The sequence below is a fragment of the Alosa alosa genome, chromosome 3 (genome assembly GCF_017589495.1).
Source record: "Alosa alosa isolate M-15738 ecotype Scorff River chromosome 3, AALO_Geno_1.1, whole genome shotgun sequence".
Taxonomy (NCBI): domain Eukaryota; kingdom Metazoa; phylum Chordata; class Actinopteri; order Clupeiformes; family Clupeidae; genus Alosa; species Alosa alosa.
This window is the reverse complement of record NC_063191.1, coordinates 620,292-646,992: the sequence shown is the minus strand read 5'-3', so window position 1 is coordinate 646,992 and position 26,701 is coordinate 620,292. Positions and strand designations below refer to the sequence as shown.

Sequence of the window (26,701 nt, the reverse complement as noted above, 5' to 3'; positions counted from 1 at the left end):
TGAATATCCCCTCTAAAATAAACACATGCATTCGAATATATTGGAATATCTAGGCTATATTATTTGCGCATTATGTCAGTGACGCGCATCATGTCATCTGTTTTTAACTTTTTGTATGGTTATTGCTTGACAGCGGGGATCCCAAGCAGCTTTCAGCCATAAGGCTACTTTGAGAACATTTCCTAATTCACCCGACACTGATATTCAAAATGTTGAAACTATTTCGGCATAGCCTATAAGCAGTTTAATTAAATGTAATGTTAGTTGTAAACAAACGGGCTACTTGGTGAGGCTTGGCCTCACAGATGCGCTCGTGCCTTAAATGGCAATAAAATAGTTTGGGAGCTTTTGGGTGGACATTTTCTGGTCAGGGTGCAACCAAAACATAAGCAGCTCTGGTCATGTGACAAATTACACTACACATTTAACACTGCACATATTTAACTGAGACCCTTTCAGGTTTCTATTTTTGGGAGAAATGTATTGATAATTCATCCAGTAACAGTTTTAAAGGCACAAGAGCAAGATTTTTTTGTACGGTCACAATTGTGACCGTTGGGATTTAGCGGGTTAAGATTTTGACAACAATGTTTACCTAAGTTTATCTTTTGTGCAGATCATATTATCAAAATCAGAATCAGCCTTCTTGGCCTGGTTTGCGTAAACTAACAAGGACCCCCCCCTCCCTCCATTAAAATCAGGCTACATATTCTCAACTGACTCGTCAAAAAGTGTGCACCACCTTATTATAATCTGCAGGTGTGTGACTTTTACTTAGGTGCACATGGCTGCAAATTGACTTTTAATTTATGTATTTTCTGCCTTGGGCATTTTAAAAATATGGATGTATGGTGGTTAGAAGTGTAAATATCAATTAGAAACCTAAATATATTTATAATTATTAATTTGCAAACAAATAACTGGCGTCAGTGACGTCTTTGACATGAAGATCCCTGGAACTATGCTTCTACTAGCATTCTACCACAGGTCGAGAGGTGTAGTTGTAACTACACAACTTTTTACGACAGTGGTTGGCGAACGCTCGCTGCTACTATGGTTTTGGGAAACACTAACGTAGTGTAACGATGCATTGGACTATGTAAGTTCCAAATATGAATGTAATTCTGCGGCATAAAGCAGATGTATTTGTTTATTGTACAGAAAAATAAAAATGACATGTCAAGCAGTCAATTGACTACATTGCAGTCAAGAAGTAGGGCAAATTAATTTACGAAACCAAAACGTGGGTCATAGTTGTCTAAGCCTCTATAGCGTAGCCTGTTAAAAACGTCGCTAGATAGTATTAAATCGCCAACATTGTTTTCTGCAGTAGCCTACCCAAGGCTACAGATTAATACTGGCTCAATTATCACACCACTTTTTGATTTGCATAGTTGCGTTACCCCCAACACTGACAATAATGTAGACAACAAATTTCGATTTTGATTTCGATTTCGATTTTTCGTTACCACCGTGTAGTCAAGCCTTAAGCCATACCCAAGTAGCCTAAATCGAGCTTTTTCAGAAGGGGCGGCAGGCAGAGCGATGTACAGTGGCAGAGCGACGCACAGTGGCTGAAAGTGGTACTAAAGCTTCAGGCAGCTTCACGCCTCGTAATGCGCGACTGAAGTGGCCATTTGAAAATGATGCCCACTGTACCACCAAATGATGGACAGAACTCATAATAGTCCTCAATAGTGCGGCAGTCAACAACATAACAGTAGCCTAGCCCTACAGTATGTGTGGCTCCTTTAAGTGAACCTGACGTCAGTGAATTGCGAGTGAGTGGCTAGAGAGTATGAATCATTTTAATTTAGGACTAAACGCTCATAAACGGCTCAGCTGGGAATAAGCTACAGTATAGTGACCAAATCAGAGTTTGTGAGGGAAACTTAGGTTTAGTTTCAACTGCGGGTAACTGAATAAAGCAACTCCTCAGACTGTATCTTATGTCCGTCTACTCTGTTGCACACAACCTGCTGCAGCAGAAATGAAAGGGGTTAGCCCCGAAGGTTTTAATAACTTGTTATGATGACCTGTCTGGAACTGAAGCAGGAATGGTTAGCATATTTCTAGGTAGTAATAGAAAACCCAAGCTAACGTAATGCAAATATAATACTAAAACACAACTTAGAACTAGGCATACTTATGTACTCGTCCCACTAACGAGTTTGCTTATTTGTTTCCCCGACCAGCGCGGTAAAGTGCAAACACACCAGCACAAGACGGCTCTAGATAGGGCTGAGCTCCGCTTTGGTAAGGTTAAATGGCGGATCATTCACGAGACGATTTTGAGATGCACAGATTCCCAAATGAACGCATATCCATAGATTTTGTTAGAGTGGTGAAATACATTCACACCGCTGACATTATATTGACATATTATGACATTACGCTGAAATTTACGTAGGCCTAAATTAGGACTTTAAAAAAATATCGGCGCAAATTATCGGCCAGAATTCTGTTCGGACCGATAATAATATTTTCATTTTTTCACTTATCGGCCAATAATATATCGGCCGCCGATATATTGTGCATCCCTAATGGTAACAGATAAGGTGATGATGATCCATCATCTGTCTTTACAGTATTATTGTTAGCACTACCTCAAACTGAAGTGGCGTCATTTTCTTAAATGAGCCGCGGCAATGTTAGAAAATTGAGCTTCTAACGCTAGACAAACGCCGTTATTTTCAACGCGATCACCTTGTACCCAAATTATTTTTAAACTAAGGAGCCATTTGTATTCCGATTACATACAAGCTCCTCGGCGCATTAAAAAGCCAAACAAATTATGTTTATCTGCAAATACGGTCTTGGACCATCTAGGCTACTGAAGTCCGGCGTCATCGAACATTCAGTGAAGGAGCTGCATGAAGCTGGAAGTGGGCTAGTGTGTATGTAAATATTGGGGGCGTTACAGAGGCACAGACCAGAGCCAAATAAGGTGCGGCCACCGAGCTGTCGTCATCTATTGCTTTGCGATTCCCCCGTTTAACAGCAGAATTTCAGTTTCATGGCTGTCACTTGTATTGCCAGTATTGCCATGGCAACACTACATTTCAATGTGACCGTCTGTGTAAGTGACAGATTGAACCACATAGGTAGGCTAGAAGCAACGAGGCTAGATCTAAAACAAGAAATGCAGTGGATTATTGGAACTGCCCATGACAATGAGCATAGCCATTTAATATGCTGATCCAATGAGCATAGCCATTTAATATGCTGATCCAATGAGCATAGCCATTTAATATGCTAATCCAATCAGCATATTAATAGCCTAATCCAATGCATGAAAAAATCAAAAGGTGGTGAATATCGTAGCAAATAGCCTATGGCGATGACGGCTTTAAAAAATAAGTTAGCCTATTTCACTCGTCTCACTGGAATGAACGCAGAATGTGAGCTGTGTTGTGCAAAGAAATGAATTAGGGAGATGATCTGCATTTCCTTTAACCGAAAGCTATACTACTTTGTGTGACGGGGGACCATCACTACAGTTGCGTGTGCGTATGTTTGAGGTTCCCTTTGTGGGAACTTTACATACCAAACTGCCATTATTCAACTATGCCAAGGTAAACTCGGTTTTGCATTCTATCGCCCCTTTAAGTGATGATCTTGCCTCTTCAAAAGGAAACACCTACTTATTGAACTTGTATCATATTCTATGGCTATGCGAGTAGTAGCCTACTTATTGAACTGTTATCATATTCTATGGCTATGCGAGTAGTAGCCTACTTATTGAACTGTTATCATATTCTATGGCTATGTGAGTAGTAGCCTACTTATTGCTTATTGTTAAGTGATGATCTTGCCTCTTCAACAGGAAACACCCTTGTCCTGCTGGACACAGAGGGACTGGGAGATGTAGACAAGGTGATGTACAAGGATTCTATTTAATCCAGGACAGAACTGGTAGCCAGTGGAGTTGATGGAGAATGGGGGTGATGTGTGCATATCGTTTGGTATGGGTAAGGAGCCTGGCTGCAGAGTTTTGAATGTTTTGCCAACTTTGAAGGGTTTTAGTGGGAAGACTAAGGAAAAGTGAGTTGTAGTAATCTAGATGGGACATAATGAAGGTGTGAACCAAAGTCTGTGCATCACTAGCAGAGAGGAAGGGTCGGAGGCGTGCAATGTTACGGAGGTAAAAGAAGGCAGTCTTAATGAGTGTTTTGATATGAGGATCGAAGCTAAGGGTGGAGTCAAGTTGTATGCCAAGGTTTGCCAAGTTGTATGCCAAGGTTGTATGACAACAGGAGTAGAGTGGACAGGTGAACCATCGATGTTGAGATTGAGACTGTGAGATTTGCAGAGGATGCTTTTAGGGCCAATCAGTAGAATTTCGGTTTTGTCTGTGTTGAGTTTGAGAACTGTTTTGCGTCCATAATTTTAAGTCAGAAAGGCAGTCAGTGAGGTAGCGTGGTGGGGGGTCAGGAGGAGAAGGAGTGGTAAGATAAAGTTGGATCTCATCTGCATAGCAGTGGAAGTTAAGGATGCGAATGATCTGGCCAAGAGGGAGGATGTACATGAGGAAGAGGAGGGGCCCCAAGTACAGAACCCTGGGGGACACCACGAGTGACCTGGAACATGGGGAACGGATGTAGACCAAGTGTGACAAACTGCTTTCTGTTGGTGAGGTATGACGGAAACCAATTGAGGGTTGTGCCAGAAACACCAATAGCAGACAGACGGGTGATTAAAACATTGTGATTGATGGTATCCAAAGCAGCACTAAGGTCAAGGAGGATGAGAATGTTAAGCGAACCAGAGTCAGCAGACAGGAGGAGGTTGTTAACTATGCGTAGAAGGGCAGTCTCTGTACTGTGACATGAGCGGAAGCCAGATTGAAAGGGCTCATACAGGACAGAGTCGATGTAGGTGTCCGATAGGGATGTGGTGCTTTAAGTAGAGGGGTGGGGGCAGGGTCGAGCTGACATGATGAGTTGGACTTAGTAATGATGTCAGTGATTGTGAGGGAGTCAGTAGTGGTGAAATGGGAGAGCTGAGGGCCCAGAGAAGGAGGAGAAGAGAGAGAGAGGGTTGAACCAGAGAGATAGCGTTGGGGTTGAACCAGAGAGATAGCGTTGGGGTTGAACCAGAGCATTGGGGTTGCACCAGTGGTTGATAAGGTTGTTGTTACTCCGTCTCAGATTTTGTTCAGACCTTGTCAGGAATGGGTCCCAAAACCGTATAAAGTATTTTTGTTCAAACCCTAGTCTTCTAGCCTAGAAATCTAGACGCACCCTAGTGGCGGCAAATTAATTTGCTCAGCCTGTACGTCTAGTATCAAACCATAGGGATTTCTATTGGCTGACGCCGTGGACCTCATCCAATCACAGCGTTCTATTTTGTTAGAGTCTTAAGGCGGGCTTAACAGGATAACGACAGTCCATCGACGGTAAACAACAAGGAAGGTGGCTATGGCGAATGAAGAGCGGTTGTTTGAATCGGCGTTGGCGTCAACTTTGGAGGAGTTGGACTTGTGCTTTTCTTTGAAAGTTGAGCAACACAATGCACTTAAGTCATTCCTTTCGAAGAAGGATGTATTTGCCGTTTTGCCGACCGGATACGGATATGGTCGTAGCGCTGGCCTATTGCATGCCTTGGCAGTTTGAAAGACAATTCTCTGCCCGCCCCTTGGATTAAGCGAGGTGAATAGGTTGATTCCAGACTATACATTTCAATGATATAGGATGGCCCGCCATGCTACTAGTCTTCCCCAATCTTCATATCATTTTCAGCCCTTGTAAATCAGCCTGAAAATCACATTATCTGGTAAGCATTGGTTGGGCATTGATATAACAAAATATATTATTCATAGGCAGCCCAAACATTGCAGGGTGGAAGACAAACATGTCCTCAGTATAACTGAACCATTAAAAGTTTGTATAATAAATTATTGGTAAGGAAGTACATTATTCGATGGCAGTTTCTATTCTAATAAATATAATGGGTTCTATTAAATATTCATGGCCACCAGATGGTAGCATGGCACTGCATTTCGGGCCTTATTTGGATGAAGCAAGCAGTGAAATGGCGTCATCTGGTGGCCGTGCAGCACAACAGCGCCATGACATATTTCATTTAAATGGAAATTATGGTAGAAAATCTTGTTATTTGTCTAATTCATCTGATATACTGTGTTTTTCTTTTTAAACTTTGTTCCTTCATAAATATTAAGGTACGTTTTTGAATGGAATTACTGACATTCAACATTAGATGACCATGAATTTGAGCAATGGATCTTACAGGCTGACATTTATCATAAGATTTCTCTACATTGCTTATGCAAAAGTTTGTTATTCTTGCTGTATATATATATTGTACCAACATTTAGTTTAGTATCAAAGTGAAATGGTTGCTGGCAGTCAGCGGCATTATTTTGAGCTCAAAGGATTGTTTTGATGTGTTGAATGGAAGTCAATGGGAACTGTAAATCTTGGTATAGCAGTGTGTTGACGCCACAGTTCAAAACATGTGTGTGTGTGTGTGTGTTTGCGTCTTGGCATACATGTTGGGGGTGTGGCTACATTATTGATTTACCTTTGAGTTTCCAAGTTTAAAATTGATTGATAAATTTCAACTTAACATCGAAATCGTGACACCCCTGATAAGTAAACTATGTAACCAAGTAAGTGCATGTACACACATAATGACTGTGAACTGTTTTATTAATTACCATTTTATTCACATTAATAAAGTATTGTATTTGCATAAAAATAATGATACAAAAATGATCAAAAATGTATTTGGATACAAAAAATGAGTTAACACAACCCTTAATACCAGTTTTCCATTTTGTTCCATACCCAGGGCACTATATAAACCTAATGATCACTCTTAATGGTCTAATCATACTGAGAACATGTCTATCACGCTATAAAGTTTGGGCAGGCTAGGATTAATACTTTTCAAGATATTAATGTCCAAGGTGGCCTCCAAGATGAGGCATTTCTGAGAGTGTAAAAATGATACAAAATCAAAATCTAAAATAGGACTAGTCAAAATACATAGTTTGAAGCTATGCTAAATAAATTAGCGTTGATGCAGCAAAGCTATGCTAAATAAATTAGCGTTGATGCGCTATGCTAAATAAATTAGCGTTGATGCAGCAAAGAATTCCTGCTTACTTGCTGTATGACTTTGTAGAATGATGGTTCATTAAGTTGAAATTTCATTGAAATCAAAAACAAACTTTTCACAGGCTGTGTTTATATTTAAGTTAATGTGGTAATGCATAAATGTTGTGCAATATAAGCCTATTAATATGTTAATAATTAATTGATATTTTCCTTTTTTTATTTTTCCACTGAACATTCTGTCTGTATTATATATTTTTCAACAACTGCATGTGAAACTGGGCAATTTCCGGCTGTAGCAGGCTAATGTAAATGTGTGTGTGTTTCATGTCTCAGGGAGACCCCAAGCATGACACACAGATCTTCTCTCTGGCCGTCCTGCTAAGCAGCACTCTGGTTTACAACAGCAGAGGGACCATCGACAACAGGGCTGTGGAGGACTTGCAGTATCCTTGTACACACACACACACACTACACACACACACACAGCTGACACTGATGTGGTAGATTAGTAGATTAGCATTAGCCAGTCACACAGTGTTATGATGCTTAGACTGTCACTGCCTGATGTGAGTTGAACGTAGATGTGAGACGTGAAGCGTGAACGGTTTAACAAAATAATGTAAACATTCTGGTGTCCATACTCGGTCATATTTGAATAAAAAAATAGTTTAACCTCAATAACCTTTTGTTATTGATTTGAAAAATTAAAATCTATGTTTTGATGGATATGCACACTTCATGCGCAACTCCTGACAGTGTTAAGTTGTTTAGCAATAGCCAGAGCTGACAGTGTTAATGTGTTTAGCATTATTCAGAGCTGACAGTGTTATGAGGCTTTAGCATTAGCCAGAGCTGACAGCGTTAAGAGCATTAGCCAGAGCTGACAGTGTTAAGACCATTAGTGTTATCCAGAGCTCATAGTGTTATGGGGCTTTAGCGTTAGCCAGAGCTCACAGCGTTAAGAGCATTAGCATTAGCCAGATCTAACAGAGTTAAGAACATTAGCGTTAGCCAGAGTGCACAGTGTTATGGGGCTTTAGCGTTAGCCAGAGCTGACAGAGTTAAGAGCATTAGTGTTAGCCAGAGCTCATAGTGTTATGAGCATTAGTGTTAGCCAGAGCTCATAGTGTTATGAGCATTAGCGTTAGCCAGAGCTCACAGTGTTATGAGCATTAGCGTTATCCAGATCTGACAGTGCTATGGGGCTTTAGCATTAGCCAGAGCTCACAGTGTTGCACCTCAACTGCCTGCAGATATGTAACTGAGCTGGCTGAGTACATCAAAGTGAAGTCATCTGATGCAGGCCGAGACGATTCTGAGTTTGTCAAGTTCTTCCCCAGCTTCATCTGGGCCGTGAGGGACTTCACTCTTGAGAGGAAGATCGACGGCAAGGATGCAACAGAGGATGAATACTTAGACTTTGCCCTGAAGCTGAAACCTGGTATGAAATATCACTTAGACTTTGCCCTGAAGCTGAAACCTGGTATGAAATACTTAGACTTTGCCCTGAAGCTGAAACCTGGTATGAAATATCAGTTAGACTTTGCCCTGAAGCTGAAACCTGGTATGAAATATCAGTTCCCAAACTCACACTTGGAGTCAGTTCCCAAATACCCAATATTCTTTTGCCTCTTCTGACCACATTCTTTAAGCTTTTAGTCTTAGGATAAAGTCAAACGCATGTTTGTTTAGGTTACCCCTATTCTAGATCAGGTTAATCAAATGCATATTACCATATTTTCCAGACTATAAGTCGCTCCGGAGAATAAGTCGCATCAGTCAAAAAAATGCGTCATGAAGAGGGAAAAACATATATAAGTTGTATTTATTTAGAAATGTATTTCAAAGACTAAGAACAAACAGAGACTATGTAATTAGACATATAGAGGCCAAAAAGATCGAGAATTGTACCGGGAATGTTACTGAAGAGGAAGGAGTGAATGGTGGCAGGCTGAGGTGGCCAACGAGGAGGACCCGACGGTAATTGTAAAGCAATTCACAAAAGATTCACTGAACGAAAATGCTAACGTGGTACATGAAAATGTAGCTAAAAATGTAGAGAATGCAATGCAATCAAGCATTTTGGGCACATGAACATGTAAATGTGGAGAATGCAATGCATCTTGGGAGATGTGAAGGCACACGCCAGGAGCGGAGCGAATGCTCGGGAGGTTATCCCCTGAGAGAGCTGGAGAAAAAAAGAGGCACATTTTAAAAGAACAAACTTTCAACGATGCTACAGGCTCCTAAGGAAGTTACCTTTTAAAGACTATTCACATGCCTTTCTTAACCAGTATGGACATTTAATCTGAAATGGCAAGTTATTCAACTAGCAAACTAGGGTGACCAGATGCCCTTAGTTTAAAGACTATTCACATGCCTTTCTTAACCAGTATGGACATTTAATCTGAAAAGGCAAGTTATTCAACTAGCACACTAGGGTGACCAGATGTCCAGGTTTTAAGTTGTGTGTCCCAAGTTTTGACAAAAGCCTGTCGGGACGCTAAAATCCAACTTGTTTGACCACCCTATGATGGTTGACCAGCGTATTTGACCACCCTATGATGGTTGACCAGCTTGTTAACCAGCTTGTTTGACCACCCTATGATGGTTGACCAGCTTATTTGACCACCCTATGATGGTTGACCAGCTTGTTAACCAGCTTGTTTGACCACCCTATGATGGTTGACCTGCTAGACCAGCAAACTCTTATGAAACTAGACCTGGTTTCGCTTCTTGTACCACCTCAAGCTGGTAATTTTATCTGGTGTTGCTGGTCTACATTGCTGGTTTAACTGGCCATGCCAGCTAATGTTGGTCAATCAGGCAAACCAACATGACCATCTTACACCAACAATGACTAGCTTGGTAGGCTTATCACTAGCATAACCATCTTACACCAACAATGTCAAGCTTGTCATCAGCTGTATCCCACATGAAAAGCTGGCCACACCAGCATGACCAGCTTCCTCAGATGGTCACGCCAGCATGTCCACCTGGTGGCCCAACCAGCAACACCAGCAAGAGCTGGAAGAAAACAAGCAAGAGCTGGAGGAATGTTATCTTCCCACACTTCACACTGCTCAGGCTGTTCAGAACCCGCTCACCCACATAGACGCCCTCCTCTTCCTTTCATGTGTTCAGAACCCGCTCATCCACATAGACACCCACCTCTTCCTTTCATGTGTAGATATGTCCACTAACCCAGAGCTCTGCTGGTCTCTCCTGAAGGTAACTCTAAAAAGGTAAATGACCACAACCTTCCTCGGGAATGCATCCGGAAGTACTTCCCATCCCGGAAGTGTTTCACCTTCCCATTCCCCAGCCGCCCGGAGGACGTGATCCGTCTGGAGAGCTTGTCCCAGTCGGAGTTGGCCCCAGCATTCTTGGAGGTCACGGATCGCTTCTGCACCTTCGTCTTCGATCAAAGCCCTGTGAAGCAGCTGAAGGATGGACACACTGTCGACGGCAGGAGTGAGTCAGACTGGAGCTGTGTTGTCACGATAGCAGACTTGTGACTTTTGCCGATACTTAGGCATGGTATCGTCACAAAGGGTGTCCTGGGTGAACTGTTAGCAAATTTGAATTGACCTCTGCAGGTCCACCTGAAAAGGATACCAGTGTTGTCCGTCTCTAAATCACTACAAAACCTCGGAACTTGTATTTTCAATTAATCAATTAAACAGCTGTATTGAAAAACATAGTTTACAAGAAAGATGTGTTTATGCCACTAGAGAAAGGTGTGTTTATGGCCCTGGATGTGTTTATGGCCCTGGAGGTCGTTAAACAGGAAGTTCGGAAACAGGCATCAACAGGATCCTTTCCAGAAAAACTTGCAGAGCAAATACAGTTCACCAAGACTACCAACAGGGGGCGTTCTACTCATAGTGGTGGTAGGGGGCGCTCTACTCATAGTGGTGGTAGGGGGCGCTCTACTCTACTCATAGTGGTGGTAGGGGGCGCTCTACTCTACTCATAGTGGTGGTAGGCATACACGCATCAGACAACAGCTGTGATTTGTTCAGGTGGATCAGCTGAGTATCAGCTGATGTGCTAGGCAGTGTGTAGACCATAGCTGTCAACCCTCCCGTTTTTTCCGGGTTTCTCACGTATTTTAACTTTTTTCCCGCAGTCTTCCCGTTTTAATATTTTCCCGTCAAATATCCCGTATTTTAACAATCTCATAACAGATCTACCATCGGACTTGTCAGTGTCTGTAGGCTACTGTTGTCCTGTTGCTATTGCTACCCCCTTGCCCTTCCAGCGAAACATATGTTTTCAAAGCATCGTTTTGCTTGCTTGAAGGCGACAGTGAGACTATTTAAGATGACGGCGTGGTTGTCGTGAGAGCACGATTCAGTGGCACCTGCATAGTGTACGGCCGGCCGCACGCACTGTGTGTATCGGCTTACTCAGCTACGAATAGAGAAAGAATTCCCTCCAAGTTGGCCTACCATAACTTCCCAACTCTGCACTGTAGCCCATAGACTGCATGACAGGCTATTTATATTTTTCCTTTAAAATAACCAAATGCATTTGTTCAACTTTATGAAGAAGAATTACGCACTAGGCTACTTGGAACGCACACATTTTGTTTGCGCAGGAGAGAGAATGACAGCGCACAGGGGCATCGATTACAAAACTTTAGCCTTGTTAGGGCTGTATAAAGTTGACAAAATTAAAATAGGCTGTTGTTAGGCGTAAATAAAGTAGGCTACTTTGTTGTATTGTTTAGCTGACCAATGCACGAGCTTGCAATTATGAAACGGACTAATACTGCAACCCTTCCAACGTTGGGGAACGAATGTTGACATTTTCCCGTATTCTGTGTGAGAAACCCGGGAAATCTCCCTTATTTTCAAAGCTCAATGTTGACAGCTACGGTGTAGACTGCTGTGGACTGACTGAACACTATTTAAATGTTTATTTAAAGGTTTTGTAGATGACTTAACACTATTTAAACGTTTATTTAAAGGTTTTGTAGATGTTGTCCAGAAGTGCAGTTGTAACTAACTGGCATTGTCACAAATGACCAAATACATGTGAGTGTTATTAAACAACTTAAAGATGAACTGAACTGGAATTTGAAGTAAAGGTGATATAACAGATGTATTTTATTTCTTCTCATTGGTACAAGGATTAAAATGGCTGAATTTATTAAAAGGGATAAAATTGTACGTTGAAAGTGGTGTTGTTGTTACACGGGCGCCGCCATGTTGGATTTCCACAATCGGCTACGTCACTGGCATGGTAAGCTACTCTGCACTAGCACTAGCAGCCATAGCAGATAATGAGTCTGAGGCTAGCTGACATGGCTGAAGAAACTAACATTAGGCCTAGCTGAGTTACATATTGGCCATAAGGCGTTTATCATAGGCTAGCCTACATCACAAAATCTCATACAAAATGAAACCAAACTAGTGAAACAAAGGCGAACACTTTAACAGGGGAAATTAATTGGGCATGAATCATACTGAACGCTATTTTGTCAATGAGCAGAAACACACACGACATTCAAACTATTGATAAGATGTGCACTATGGAAACTGGTCTGTAACTTTGGACGAATAAATGCCATTGACTTGTCATATCCTGACTTAAAAAACCCTTTTCTTGCTTACTTTATTGCAAACTCGGTGGGGCAGCTTGTAGTCTTTTTCAATTCATAGAAGGGCGAGCCCACAGTCTATGTGCCATGGAGCCTAAGTTTCAACTTCGGCTTCGTTCACCCAATGCAGTCACTGGTCGCAATTACAAAGTCTGGGAAGGTTCGTTCAATCATTTAAAGTTTTAAGTGCAGTAGCCTATCTGTCCCCTTTGGAATAATATCTCGAAGTAGCCTCAGATGAGGTCCAGTGTTAGATAGGCTACCATACGATCCGACCTAGGAAAGGGCTAGCAGCTAACACCTTGGAAACACTCTTATGTCAAACTCCACAAGCTAGTACTCCGACCATAGAGAGTATAAACCATGACTCCGACGATATCACAGATCGATAATAATGCTTTTACTAGCTGGTAACTAAACCACAGCGGGTCTGTAAACAGAATCCAATGTCCCTTTCTACTCACCCTGAAGCCAGTTGTTCACCGTCTCAGGGCAGATTGTTGATGCGAGGGAGTTTAACTCGCAGTGCTGCTATCCAAGAGACTCGTGCAATATCAACATCCACAAGGTAAAAATCTGCAAACTCTCCACTAACGTTAGCCTAAAATAAACGGCAAACTTGTGTATCCTCTGTGTATCTGGGGTCAACTTGGGGTAAGGACGTTTTTAACAGTTTCAAGGGAGGGAGAGAGAGAGCCCGTGTGAGTTGCTGTTACGAGTGCCAGTAGTCCATACTGCGTTAGCCTACATTGACGTGACAATGCGTGTTATATAGCTTATTTGTATATGCACCGTAATCTTCGCATAGGCCTAATGTAGTGGTGGTGAGTGAGTATGCAGTTGTGTGGAGGATGTACAGTAGGCAATGTGTGTGTGTGAGGGATGGAGGGAGACAGAGAGACAGCGTGCGTGTTGCTGTCTCAAGCACCCCTCGTCCAGTTTTCTACATGACCTGTAGGCTAGGTCTACAGTAGCCTATGTTGTGCCGCACAAAATGTATCTATGTTGTACATTTCACAAAATGTATACCCCCCGAAATAAACACATACATAAATAAACATATTTTTCCCGTCACTTTGGCTTCCTTGAACATTTTCCCTACGTTTCGCCACTGCTTTGCAACAGAGAGATTCCAGCGTCCATGCTCGGCAGCATACACAGTCATTTTCACCCAAATGATCCTACTGAAGGTTGAGCTGGAGCCTGAAACCCATCTAGTGGTAGTCAAGACACTACAGGCCTGTCCCTCACAGGCTCAAAATTTGTAACCCTGCCATTAAAATTACAAATTTTCGTGTATACATAATATGCTGCAGCTGTTGCCTATAGAACTTCTCAGGTCCTACCATGCCAGTGACGTCATTGAAACTGGCAGCGTTCTAATACTAATAAACGCAATTTTGGTGTTGCTTAAAAAAGGCTACACATTGATTTTTTTAATTATTTTTTTTAGTGTCATTTATTTTTAATTGTCATAATCAACACATTATCAATGTTGATTCTTTCAGTTCAGTTCATCTTTAATAGTCAATAACACTAAATGTTGCTTAGTTACTGCTATACTGTTCCAGGGTGTCTGTTCCAGTGTTGCTTAGCTACTGTTGGCCTGTTCCAGAGTATCTGTTCCAGTGTTGCTTAGTTACTGCTATACTGTTCCAGACTGTCTGCTGCAGTGTTGCTTAGCAATTGATACCCAGAGACCAAGTGCTTGTGTTTGTTGCCCCTCTCTGAAGTCCTGGGGCACCTGATGAAGATGTACGTGGAGACCATGTCCAGCGGGGGAGTGCCCTGCTTGGAGAATGCAGTGGTTGCCATGGCGCAGATTGAGAATGAGGCTGCTGTGAAGGAGGGTCTGGAGGTTTACGAGAGCGGCATGGCGCAGCTGACCGCCTACTTCCCCGTGGACCTGCGTGACATCACCGCCGAACACCAGCGCCTCAACAGCCTGGCAACGGAGGTCTTCATCAAGCGCTCCTTCAAGGATGACGACGGGAAGCACATTAAGTCTCTGGAGGTAAACTAGACCTGGAAAACTAATAATCAATCGTCAATCGTTCTGGAGGTAAACTAGACCTGGAAAACTAATAATCAATCATTCTGGAGGTAAACTAGACCTGGAAAACTAATAATCAATCATTCTGGAGGTAAACTAGACCTGGAAAACGAATAATCAATCGTTCTAGAGGTAAACTAGACCTGGAAAACTAATAATCAATCGTTCTAGAGTTAAACTAGACCTGGAAAACTAATAATCAATCGTTCTGGAGGTAAACTAGACCTGGAAAACGAATAATCAATCATTCAAATGGCAACATGCTGGTATGACTACTGACAGAAGATCAGTAGAAGAAGATCATGTCTTTGATGTAGAGTTACCGTCCGCTTCATTAGTGTTGAGTTATTGAAGAATCATCCGCTTCAGTAGTGAGTCATCCGCTTCATTAGTCTGGAATTATTGAAGAATCATCCGCTTCATTAATGTGGAGTTATTGAAGAATCATTCGCTTAATTAGTGTGGAGTTATTGAAGAATCATCCGGTTCAGTAGTGTGGAGTTATTGAAGAATCATCCGGTTCAGTAGTGTGGAGTTATTGAAGAATCATCCGGTTCAGTAGTGTGGAGTTATTGAAGAATCATCCGGTTCAGTAGTGAGTCATCCGCTTCATTAGTCTGGAATTATTGAAGAATCATCCGCTTCATTAATGTCGAGTTATTGAAGAATCATTCGCTTAATTAGTGTGGAGTTTTTGAAGAATCATCCGGTTCAGTAGTGTGGAGTTATTGAAGAATCATCCGGTTCAGTAGTGTGGAGTTATTGAAGAATCATCTGACAGTCTCATGTGAAGTTTGCTGAAGAGTAAGATGTTTTTCTGTGTAATTTTAGGAGGCTGTCAACAAGCTGTTCAGTAGATTCTGTGTTTCTGTGTCATTTCAGGAGGCTGTTAACAAGCTGTTCAGTAGATTCTGTGTTTCTGTGTCATTTCAGGAGGCTGTTAACGAGCTGTTCAGTAGATTCTGTGTTTCTGTGTCATTTCAGGAGGCTGTTAACGAGCTGTTCAGTGGATTCCTGCAGCAGAATGAGGAGGCCTCGGCCCTGATCAGCCAGGAGGTCCTCACAGGTCTCTCTGCTCCACTGAGGGAAAGACTCCAGCAGGGATTCTACACGGCAGCTGGAGGATACCAGCTCTACTGCCAGGACATGGAAGACATCGTGGTGAAATACAAAAGCCAGACCCACCTGGGAGTCAAGGTTAGACTCGCATACAAACACTCCCCAACTGAACAAATCAGACTGAACAACTCCACATTTACAAACATTCTTCAACTAATCAGACTGAACAACTCCACATACAAACACCCTTCAACCAATCAGACTGAACAACATAGTCAAGTCAAGTCAAATCAAGTCAAATTTATTTATATAGCGCATTTCATACACAGAGGTCATTCAATGTGCTTTACAGAAACAAAAGCAAACAGTAATAACAAATAAAAGCATAGAAGGGCAATACTCAAAGAATAGTTTAAAGGGTAAAGATCATAATAAAAAAGGAAACATAAAACACACAAGGTAAAATAATTTAAAATAAAGAATAATTAAAAAGACAAAATAAAAGACACAAGGATCATTTTCTGTGCAGATTCAGAATTTTTACCTCAGTGCAGTTAGCAGAAAGCATCTGAGAACAGTTTGGTCTTAAGTCTAGATTTAATACTTTAATGCAGCGAAAAGCTGCTGCACCATGTTTAGTTCTAACAGCAGGTTTTTCTCCTGAGATCTGAGAGGACGAGAAGGTGTGTACTGCTGTAAGCATGTCTGATAGGTATTTAGGTCCTGTTCCATTTACTGATTTATAAGCAAGTATTAGTGCTTTAAAGTCAATTCTGTGACTTACTGGAAGCCAGTGCAGGGACTTAAGAATTGGAGTAATGTGGTCAGTTTCTTTTTAGTTTTTTTGAGAACCCTAGCTGCTGCATTTTGAATCACCTGAAGCTGTTTGATGGTCTTCTTAGGAAGGCCTGTGGAAAGTCACACTGTAGTAATCAACCCTGCTGGAGATAAATGCTAGCCTAGAAATTTAGACGCAAATTACATTTGCTGCCAGGGCTAGTCTAGCAACTCTCCGTTGGCTTGTGAGCTCCAGAAATCGAAACTCAATCAGGCCAATGAAATCGTGTATAGAGTCGTTAGGTGGGCTTAACATAATGATTGATGGCAGAGTTGCAACGGTTTGGCTTGAATTCCCTGCTACTTGAAAACAAATAAGATGGATGTTGCTGCTGGCGAACAGTGTGACATGAGTTAAGCTTTAATTAAGTTGGCAAACGTTTGAACTAGCCAACTAGCTCCGCTGGTGGGAAACGCATGGGACTCATAGCGCTGCCGCTGTCCTATTGCGTGCAGAGGGAATTTGAAAGACAACTGATTATCCCGCCCCTCGGACTGAGCACTGCGAACGGTGAGTGCCCAGGCCCTACATTTTAATGTGGGTCTGGCTCGTCAGGCTAGATAAATGCATGAATGAGTTTTTTCTAAATCATGTTTTGACATCAGCCCTCTCAGGTTGGCAATATTTTTGAGGTGGCAGAAAGCTGATTTAGTTATCGCTTTCATGTGGCTGTTAAAATTTAGATCACTGTTGATTATTACCCCAAGATCGACCCCTGGGGAACACCACAGGCCAAGGACATTGGTGTTGAAGTACAGTTGCAGATGGCAACAAAGAAGCTCCTTTCTTGTAGATAAGATTTGAGCCAGCTGATAACTATGCCTGTAAATCCAACCCAGTGTTCTAGTCTGTGTAATAAAATATTGTGATCAACAGTGTGATCAACATATACAAATACTCCTCAACCAATCAGACTGAACAACTCCACATATGCAAACAACCAATCAGACTCAACAACTCCACATATACAAACACTCATTAACCAATCAGACTGAACAACTCCACATATGCAAACAACCAATCAGACTCAACAACTCCACATATACAAACACTAATTAACCAATCAGACCGAACAACTGAACTTAACGTCTGCTGTTTTTTCTTGTTAGTTGTAAAAGTACTGCATTTTAACTCATTGTTTAGCTTTCCCTGTATTTCAAAATAAGAATTATGATTTTGTCTGGGGTGAAGTTTTGTCCCTAGGTCTGCGACGATCAGGCATGGTCAGGCCTGAAACACATTACAACAACATAGGTTACGTTATAGTTGGTCTAGCAGTTACTCTTGAGTTACTAAAACTAGCCAAATTCATGTACGTAACTCCAATCACTTTTGGACGAAATGAGTCTGCAAACAGCCATACATAAACAATGTGACAAATTGCCAGACTGATAGTCTTAGAGAAGCGATCTAACACCAGACCTAATCAGAGATCTGTCCTTTCGACGATATGAAAGACCTAATCAGAGTTCTGTTCTTTCAACGATATGAAAGACCTAATCAGAGTTCTGTCCTTTCAACGATATGAAAGGCCTAATCAGAGATCTGTCCTTTCAACGATATGAAAGGCTCCATGCCTGCTGATGGAGCTGTGGAAATGCACACTCAATGACTTGGCAAGTAGGATCATTTGACAAAGCTGTGTTTTTGCATGGGATTAACCTGGATTACCCTGGATTAACCGGGATTAACCTGTATTAACCAGGATTAACCTGGATAAATCGGGATTAACCTGGATTACAGAACAATGGTCCAGAATTCCAGTTTTAAACCTGGTCCACTACACTGACTCAGCAGCCTTACAGATCTAGAACCAGGCAGACACTAACAATCCAGAACTAGGCAGACACTAACGATCTAGAACCAGGCAGACACTAACAATCTAGAACCAAGCAGACAAGAACGCTCTAAAACCAGATGACAAACACTCTAAAACCAGAGCGACACAAAGCACTAGAAGTCTGTTTCTTTTTGGATTTATCAATGATCAGGATTAACCTGGATTATAGTCCAAAAGTCCAGTTTTAAACCTGACTCAGCAGCCTTACAGAGAGACTGTTGAAGTGGAATCATGATCAGTGTTCCAACACTGAAGGGTACATCAGTCTCCACTCAACCTGCTAATGCCCATCATCATCATCATCATCATCATCACCTTCATCATCAGGACATGTATGTGTAGATCCCACTGATTATTGGATTGGACAGAGAACTTAATTTACGTCTACGTGTGTGTGTGTGTGTGTGTATGTGTGAGGGGTGTGTGTCTGGTGTGTGTGTGTGTGTGTGTGTGTGTGTGTGTGTGTGTCAGGCTGAATATGTGTTGGAGGAGTTTCTGAAGCAGAGGAAGGAGGAGTCCTCAGCCATCCTGCAAGCTGACCAGAGTCTCAGCGATATGGAAAGACAGATCTGCGGTGAGAGTGTTTGTAAGTGAGTGTGTGGGGGTGAGTATGTGTGTGTGTGTGTGTGTGTGGGGTGGGGTAATGTGTACGTGTGTGAGTGTATGTGTACAGCTCTGGAAAAAATGAAGAGACCACTGCAAGTTTTGTTTTTGTGTGTGTACCCAGCAAACAAAATGAAGTCCTGGCGTGGTCCCCTACAGGGCCGAACGCCCCCTCCTTGACATTGTGTTCCTGTGACGTCCCCTCCTCGACATTGTGTTCCCGTGACATCCCCTCCTTGACATTGTGTCGTCCCGTGACGTTTATATTTTGGCGATGGTAAAAAAAAAAAAAAAAAAACATGAAACGTGACCACCCGTTATTACATCCTGTAGGCTTCATGAAAGCGTCGATATGAATGGACGTACAGTAGGCTGCTAGGAGAGAGATATGAATGGACGTACAGTAGGCTGCTAGGACATACAGTAGGCTGCTAGGAGAGAGATTGTCGTAACATGAGATTGTATTTATGATTTGCCCGACAATTACACAATCAGTTACACTTACCGTTTGACTCATGTTCTCGCTTCGACCAGTCATGCATGATATCACGTCTTCCTTAAGCAATATAGGGTTATTAAGTAGACATGGACGTTTATACCGGGATAGATATGATACTTTCACATCTATGGTGTCTTTTTCATAATAAACGAATACGATTTTTTAATAGGCATATCCCGTAGCATATTGTTCAAAACATCATCAGAGTATGCCTAGGCTAGCCTAAGCTAAATTGTTTCAACCATATTGTTTAAAAATTCAAAACAAACTAATAATAGCCTAAAATGGGGAAAATGAATTGCAATGCATGCTGGGAAGCAAAACTCAACATGAAATAAAGTACATGAAATATAACTAGAATGCATTGAATATCCACTCTAAGGCGTTTTCTTGAACCTGTCAAACAGGGACAGCCTAAAAATAGCCTATGTAAGCCTATCTTCCTGGAACATTTCAGATAAAAAAATTTTTTTATCGTTTTCTCTAGGCTATGAATGCTCTTTGTAGCTAACGTTAAGCTGAAAGATATAAATTCCAGATGTTTCTATTCCATATAATTTTTTATTCATAAACAGTAAGCTTCTGCTCCTTGTCAGAAATCTCATCGGATATGCGCACTCTTCTTTGCTGTTTCCACAAGGAGCTGCTGTGACATCGGGGACAGCAATGCTTGAAACTTTTAAACGCGAGCATGTGACAAATAAATTACAATGACATTTGATCAAGTCATGAAGAAGCTGCAGGGTTTCCCGCAGCATTTTGCAGTTAAGGCGCCGTCTTAGCAACACACGCCTGCCACCTTAACTAGCCTGCGTCGCCAAAAATATATATGTTTATATATAAATATTATATATATTATATATATATATATATATATATATATATATATATATATATATATATATATATGTATGCATATGTAGGCCTATATGAGCGATGTCCGCCGTGTTACTCTAGGCTAGGCTACTGTTTTCTCTCTTTCATTTCAAACCGTGACCAACGCCAGTCTCCCTCTTCAGAACACATACAAAATAATAATAAAAAACGTGTCATGAACTGGAAGTTTTTACAATCTTTAAGTGCCGGAAATCCACAAATTATGGCCGGGTTATATTATTTACTTAGGCTGCACAAAGCACAGGGCTTTATTTAGAGCAGGCTTAATCGAGGCAGGCCTTTATCCGTTTCCTGCGGTGGAGTAATGCCGTACCTCACAGCACATCCAATACAAGTCAATGGAGTTGCACAAAAACTAAAAACTTGTTGGAAAGCATCTTTTGCAGCAATTTTTCTGTGGGCATATCAGTGAACACCCCTGACCACTCGGTGAGTTTCACGTCTTTGTAAACAAAATTTTAATGCCTTTTAGGAAGGATTGTTCCAGTGCACCTATGCAGCCATTGTGGAGGTGGGGGGGCGCTACCACAGAAACCGAAAACTCTCAGACCAGCAGCATATGTCCAAATTTCAATGTTAACCGTTCTATTTCACAAACAATCTGAAAACAGGGATTTAAGTGTAAAATACCGAACTTGTCCTTTAAACAAAGTCACTTCTGTTGCTAGGCGACCCTAAACAAATGCTACGTGGTCTGTTTTTAACACTTCTCTACTTTTATTGCAATGTATTCAGCTCCAAAAGTCCTCGGTTCAGCCCCAATTCGGCCGTGTGTGTGGTTCTGAAAATAAAACAGATAATAAGTACATGACTAGTTTAGATAAACCACTGCCTATTTAGAGCATGTTACATGCATCACATAATGACAGTTATCTGAAGAAATGTGCATTGTAAGCTACACCAAGCATCACATCAGCTAACATGAATTTGATAAAATCCATTCCCTACTTTGTATACATTAACGTTAAACTCAAAACGTAAATGCTACATAATTCACATATCTGCAGTGAACCTACTTTGTTCATAGACGCACAACTTCATAAACTGTATGTTGCTGTAGAGAAGGCTAATGAGCTGCTTACCTGCTAGAGGTTAGCTTATTAGCTCATTAGATAACCTGCTAAAGGTTAGAAGCTAGCTGCTAACCTGCTAAAGGTGAGCTAATTGCTACATTAGATAAATAGATACTTTATTCATCCCCAGAGGAAAATTACAGAACGTTACGTTATACGTTAACATTTGACAACTTTTCAGTCACTTTCATTCAGTTAAAACCTTTATTGAAAACTTTATCAGCTACATACACAGCCAAACATGTTACTTACTTTCATCGGTGGCCACCAATGGTGTACTTCTTCCGAATGCTGTGTAGCTGAACCTAAGCTGACCTCAATGTTGCTACGTATTGACGTGTAACGTGAAGTCGCGCATGGATGTGGATGTCTTCGTCCTGCTGGCTGTAGCCAGAGCTCTCTCAACTCCGCTGCCATGTGTGTACTTAATAAACAAACATCCCCTTGATGTCCCCGGTATAACGTTATTGTCGGGCCCACATAAGGACGTCCTTGGGATGTTTTTGAAATGACCAAATGCAAATGTCATCCGAGGGACCTGACGGTGACGTCCCCAGAAAGTCCTGCACCGGACGTTGTGCAATAACTAAAGGATAACTTGTTCCGGACGTCAATAACGTCAATGACACCTCCGCTAGAGAACATGATGTTGGGGACCAATCGGGGACGTCGTGAATGTCCGCTTAAAGTCCGGGGGACGTCCTGTGTTTGTCGGGTAATGTGTGTGTAGAGGAGCGTGAGAGAGCCGTGATGCTGGAGCAGGAGGTGAAGGCTAACGAGTGTGTGTGTATAATATGTGTGTGTGTATAATGTGTGTGTGTGTGTGTGTGTGTATAACGTGTGTGTGTATAATGTGTCAGTATAATGTGTGTGTGTTTATAATGTGTGTGTGTATGTGTAGAGCAGCGTGAGAGAGCCGTGATGCTGGAGCAGGAGGTGAAGGCTAACGAGGAGCGTCAGCGTCAGCTGGAGGAGCGCATGCGTGCGGAGCAGAGGAGTAATGAGGAGCGCATGCGCCTGGTGCTGCAGCAGATGGAGGAGGAGATGGAGGCCCAGCGCAAAGAGGCACAGCGTGCTACAGGTACACACACACATTATACACACATACAGTATACACACAATATACACACACACACACACACATTATACACACATACAGTATACACACAATATACACACACACATACATATTATACACACATACAGTATACACACAATATACACACACACACACACACACACATTATACACACACACAAAACACACGTTCCTCACCCGTTATCCGGACATGCATGAAAACATTTGTAAACAAAACTCACAGCCATAGGTTATTTTAAGAACGCTGTTCGCGTTGATGCAGTCAGAACACTCCATTTGAAAAAAGTGTATGAACAGATTTTAATGCTAATGTGTGCTCGCATCGCGATGCTAATGTGTGCTCACATCACAGACTGTTACGATTGACTGACACACGTGCACACACACACACATTATTGAAATCATACGCCGGGCGCTTTAAGCTCTTTCTACATGGGTTTAGTTAATGGTCGGGCTATAAGCTCTTTCTACATGGGTTTAGTTAATGGTCGGGCTATAAGCTCTTTCTACATGGGTTTAGTTAATGGTCGGGCTTTAAGCTCTTTCTACATGGTGTGGTCAGCCTATTCTGTGTGCTAGTTGAATAACTTGCCTTTCCAGATTAAATGTCCATACTGGTTAGGAAAGGCATGTGAACAGTCTCTAAAATAAGGGTAGCTTCCTTTGTTTGCGCGTTCTGTTAAAACGCGGCTCTTTTTTCGCTCGCTCTCAGGGGGTAGCCTCCAGAGCATTTGCTCTGCTGCCGCCGTGTGCCTTCACATCGTCCAAATGCATTGCATTCTCCACATTTACATGTTCATGTGCCCAAGATGCTTGATTGCATTGCATTCTCCACATTTGTAGCTACATGTTCATGTACCACGTCAGCATTTTCGTTCAATTTATCGTTAATGATTAAAAGATTAGCATTGGAAGATCTAAAGTTCCTTTGTGGTTGATAGGATATTAAAAGCTCAGAGATATGAAGGTCCTATGCTATTTAGAGCTTTGTAAGTCATTAACATAACCTTAAAATCAATTCTGTAGGAAACAGGGTGCCAGTGCAGTTCAGCCAACACAGGGGTGATGTGCTCTCTCTTCTTGGTCTTAGTTAAAAGTCTAGCAGCAGAGTTCTGTATGAGTTCCAATTTCTTTATATGTTTTTTTGGGAGACAAGTAAAAAGTGCATTGCAGTAGTCTAACCTGCTAGTGATAAAGGCATGGATTAATTCCTCTGCATCTTGTTGTGTTAAAGAAGGCCGCACTTTGGCAATGTTTTTCAGATGGAAATAAGCTGTCTGGGTAACTTAACTGATATGGGGCTTGAAGCTTAACTGCGCCTCTAAGATGACACATAGGCTTGTTACTTTTGCCCTGGTGTAACTTGACTCTGTATCTGAGATGACACATAGGCTTGTTACTTTTGCCCTGGTGTAACTTGACTCTGTATCTGAGATGACACATAGGGCTGTATTTTGCACACTGGCGCATAGCGTAAAACTCGTTTTCCACCCGGCGCGAAGTTTAATTCCTTATTTTGCACGTTTAATTTTTAAACAATGCGCCCAGGGGTGTAGCAATTAACAACTTAGGGAGTGGCTTAGCGCATTGTCTAAAAATCGCTATTGTACACCTGGTCAGAAGTCTATGGCGAGTTGTTTATATGTTTTTTTTAAGAGCGCATTGTCGCCAGTCATATTGGCGGGTGCACCTATCATCCATGAACGCACACCAGCCACGTCCAAGCAAAACATCACACATTGCACGATTACAATGGGAAACATAATTAGAATAAAGATATTACGAAATACTGTACATCTCATGATGAGTAGTTATTCACCATCATTTGCAAATTAGTAATGACGGTTAAAAGTGATTAGGGGAGAGGCGAGAGACACGTATGGAGCACAGCTGAAGACGCACTGTCACGAGATATAAGCAACTTCTTTGCAGGATAATCATTTGAGCAATATTAGGGTAAGTGTTGCTTTTTCCAGCCTATGTTTTCGATGGTAACCCATTGTCAATCAATAGTGAAAGTAACTGCATATAACTGTCTTGTCGTTGACTGACACCTTGGTGAAGTTAGTTTCACTTTGCCAATGAGTTCAAATAATAGAGGAGTGAAAATGCGTGAAGGCTATGCTAGGTTTTAGTAAAGCATGGTTTAGTGGAATGACTATTCCATACGGTCTCGCAAGCAGCCTCCTTCAAATGCGCCGTTGAATGCCAAAATACCGATGCATTTATTTGACATCGCGCTTTGCGCAGTTAAAGGGAAGGACAGATGTCATTCTCATTGGTTTAAATGATGTTACGCCCCAAACACACCCATGACTGATTAAAAAACCTAGGAACACCTTGTTGCGCCATGCGCTCGACGTTTGATAACGAAAACCCTCCCAATGTGGACTGGACACATCCTACTAAATTTGAATAAGTTTTTGACGAGTGACGATGCGCTCATCGTCATGATAGGGCCCATAGGCTTGTTACTTTTGCCCTGGTGTAACTTGACTCTGTATATAAGATGACACCTAGGCTTGTTACTTTTGCCCTGGTGTAACTTGACTCTGTATATAAGATGACACCTAGGCTTGTTACTTTTGCCCTGGTGTAACTTGACTCTGTATATAAGATGACACCTAGGCTTGTTACTTTTGCCCTGGTGTAACTTGACTCTGTATATAAGATGACACCTAGGCTTGTTACTTTTGCCCGGGTGTAACTTGACTCTGTATATAAGATGACACCTAGGCTTGTTACTTTTGATTTGACTTGGTGTGCCAGGTTCGCAAGATGACTAAGAATGGTGTCAAAATAAAACAGGGAGACGCGTGTTGCTTAGGTGGCCATCTAAGCTGCAAAGCATTGTGGGAAACAATAGAAGGGGTGTCACGATTCTGCCCTCTCACACCACTGTACAGGCTCGTGGAGTGTCGCCATTACAGCCCTAATAAAAAAACATGCCTTGCCTTGCTAATAAACGTGCCTTGCCTTGGCAATAAACTTGCCTTGCTAAAAACGTGCCTTGCCTTGACAATAAACTTGCCTTGCTAATAAACGTGCCTTGCCTTGACAGAGAGCCAGCTTCACACACACACACACACCCCACAGAGAGGAGGGACTCTCTGTAAACTTGCCTTGCCTTGCCTTGCTAATAAACTTGCCTTGCCTTGCTAATAAACGTGCCTTGCCTTGCCTTGCTAATAAACTTGCCTTGCCTCGCCAGAGAGCCAGCTCTGTGAGCAGGCCGCCCTGCTGCAGAGGGGCTTCCAGGAGAAGGCGGATCAGATGGGCCGTGACATGCGAGCGGTCCAGCGGAGAGCCGAGGAGGCGCAGCAGGCCAAGAGCCAGGAGTTCACCCGCCTGCTGGAGCAACAGGACCGGCGCCACAACGAGGCCATGGCCATGATGAGGCAGCAGAATCAGGCCATCCAGAACCAGAGACCAAGAGGAGGAGGAGGAGGCTGCTGCATCCAGTAACCACCACCATCACATCATATCACCGTTATCCAATGAGTTCGTCCCATCTCTCCATTTCTCCAATGAGCTCGTCCCATCTCTCCATTTATCCAATGAGCTCGTCCCCTATTTCTCCCCTTAACAGTTGCAGGGAAGCCTGTCATCCCTCACCTGGACTGTGTGCAGTGTCTATTTGTACTTCACAGACTTGTGTTTACAGTAACTATATTATTATTATATTATATTATATTATATTATATTATATTATATTAAATTATATTATATTAAAGTGTAAGTTCAGTGTAAATTGACCCATAGTCCTGTTGTTGTAGCTCATCACATGCACCCCATAGGAAAAAGAATGAGACAATTTGGGACAACATGGGCCAAGTTATGGACAGGCAGCTTAAAGCAGATCCATGGGGGCAGTGGGGAGTTACTTTCAGTTTCAGTTTTGATGCCCCCATGAGCCCATTTCCGATGAGCTGCATGTGGTGAGCTTATACAACAGGGCTATGGGTCAATTTACACTGAACTTACACTTTAAAGGAAACAGACTTGTGTTGAGAGTATGTATATTAAAGGAAACAGACTTGTATTTACAGTA

At 42.0% G+C, this 26,701-nt stretch overlaps 1 protein-coding gene across 2 annotated transcripts in view; it reads left to right on the top strand.

Annotated features, from left to right (window-relative positions):
- The window catches only part of LOC125292004 (guanylate-binding protein 1-like), a 99,115-nt gene extending 72,803 nt beyond the window's left edge, over positions 1-26,312 (top strand). Inside the window, exons 4-12 of one of the 2 annotated variants that reach the window (XM_048239063.1) lie at positions 3,827-3,876; positions 7,416-7,525; positions 8,336-8,523; positions 10,314-10,556; positions 14,424-14,704; positions 15,728-15,940; positions 18,952-19,054; positions 22,454-22,633; positions 25,862-26,312. In XM_048239063.1, coding sequence (XP_048095020.1) covers positions 3,827-3,876; positions 7,416-7,525; positions 8,336-8,523; positions 10,314-10,556; positions 14,424-14,704; positions 15,728-15,940; positions 18,952-19,054; positions 22,454-22,633; positions 25,862-26,115 — 1,622 coding nt within the window. In that variant the 3' untranslated portion in view covers positions 26,116-26,312. The remainder of the gene's footprint in view (positions 1-3,826; positions 3,877-7,415; positions 7,526-8,335; positions 8,524-10,313; positions 10,557-14,423; positions 14,705-15,727; positions 15,941-18,951; positions 19,055-22,453; positions 22,634-25,861) is intronic. The other variant, XM_048239062.1, reaches the window with a different exon arrangement.
- Positions 26,313-26,701: the final 389 nt, after the last annotated feature.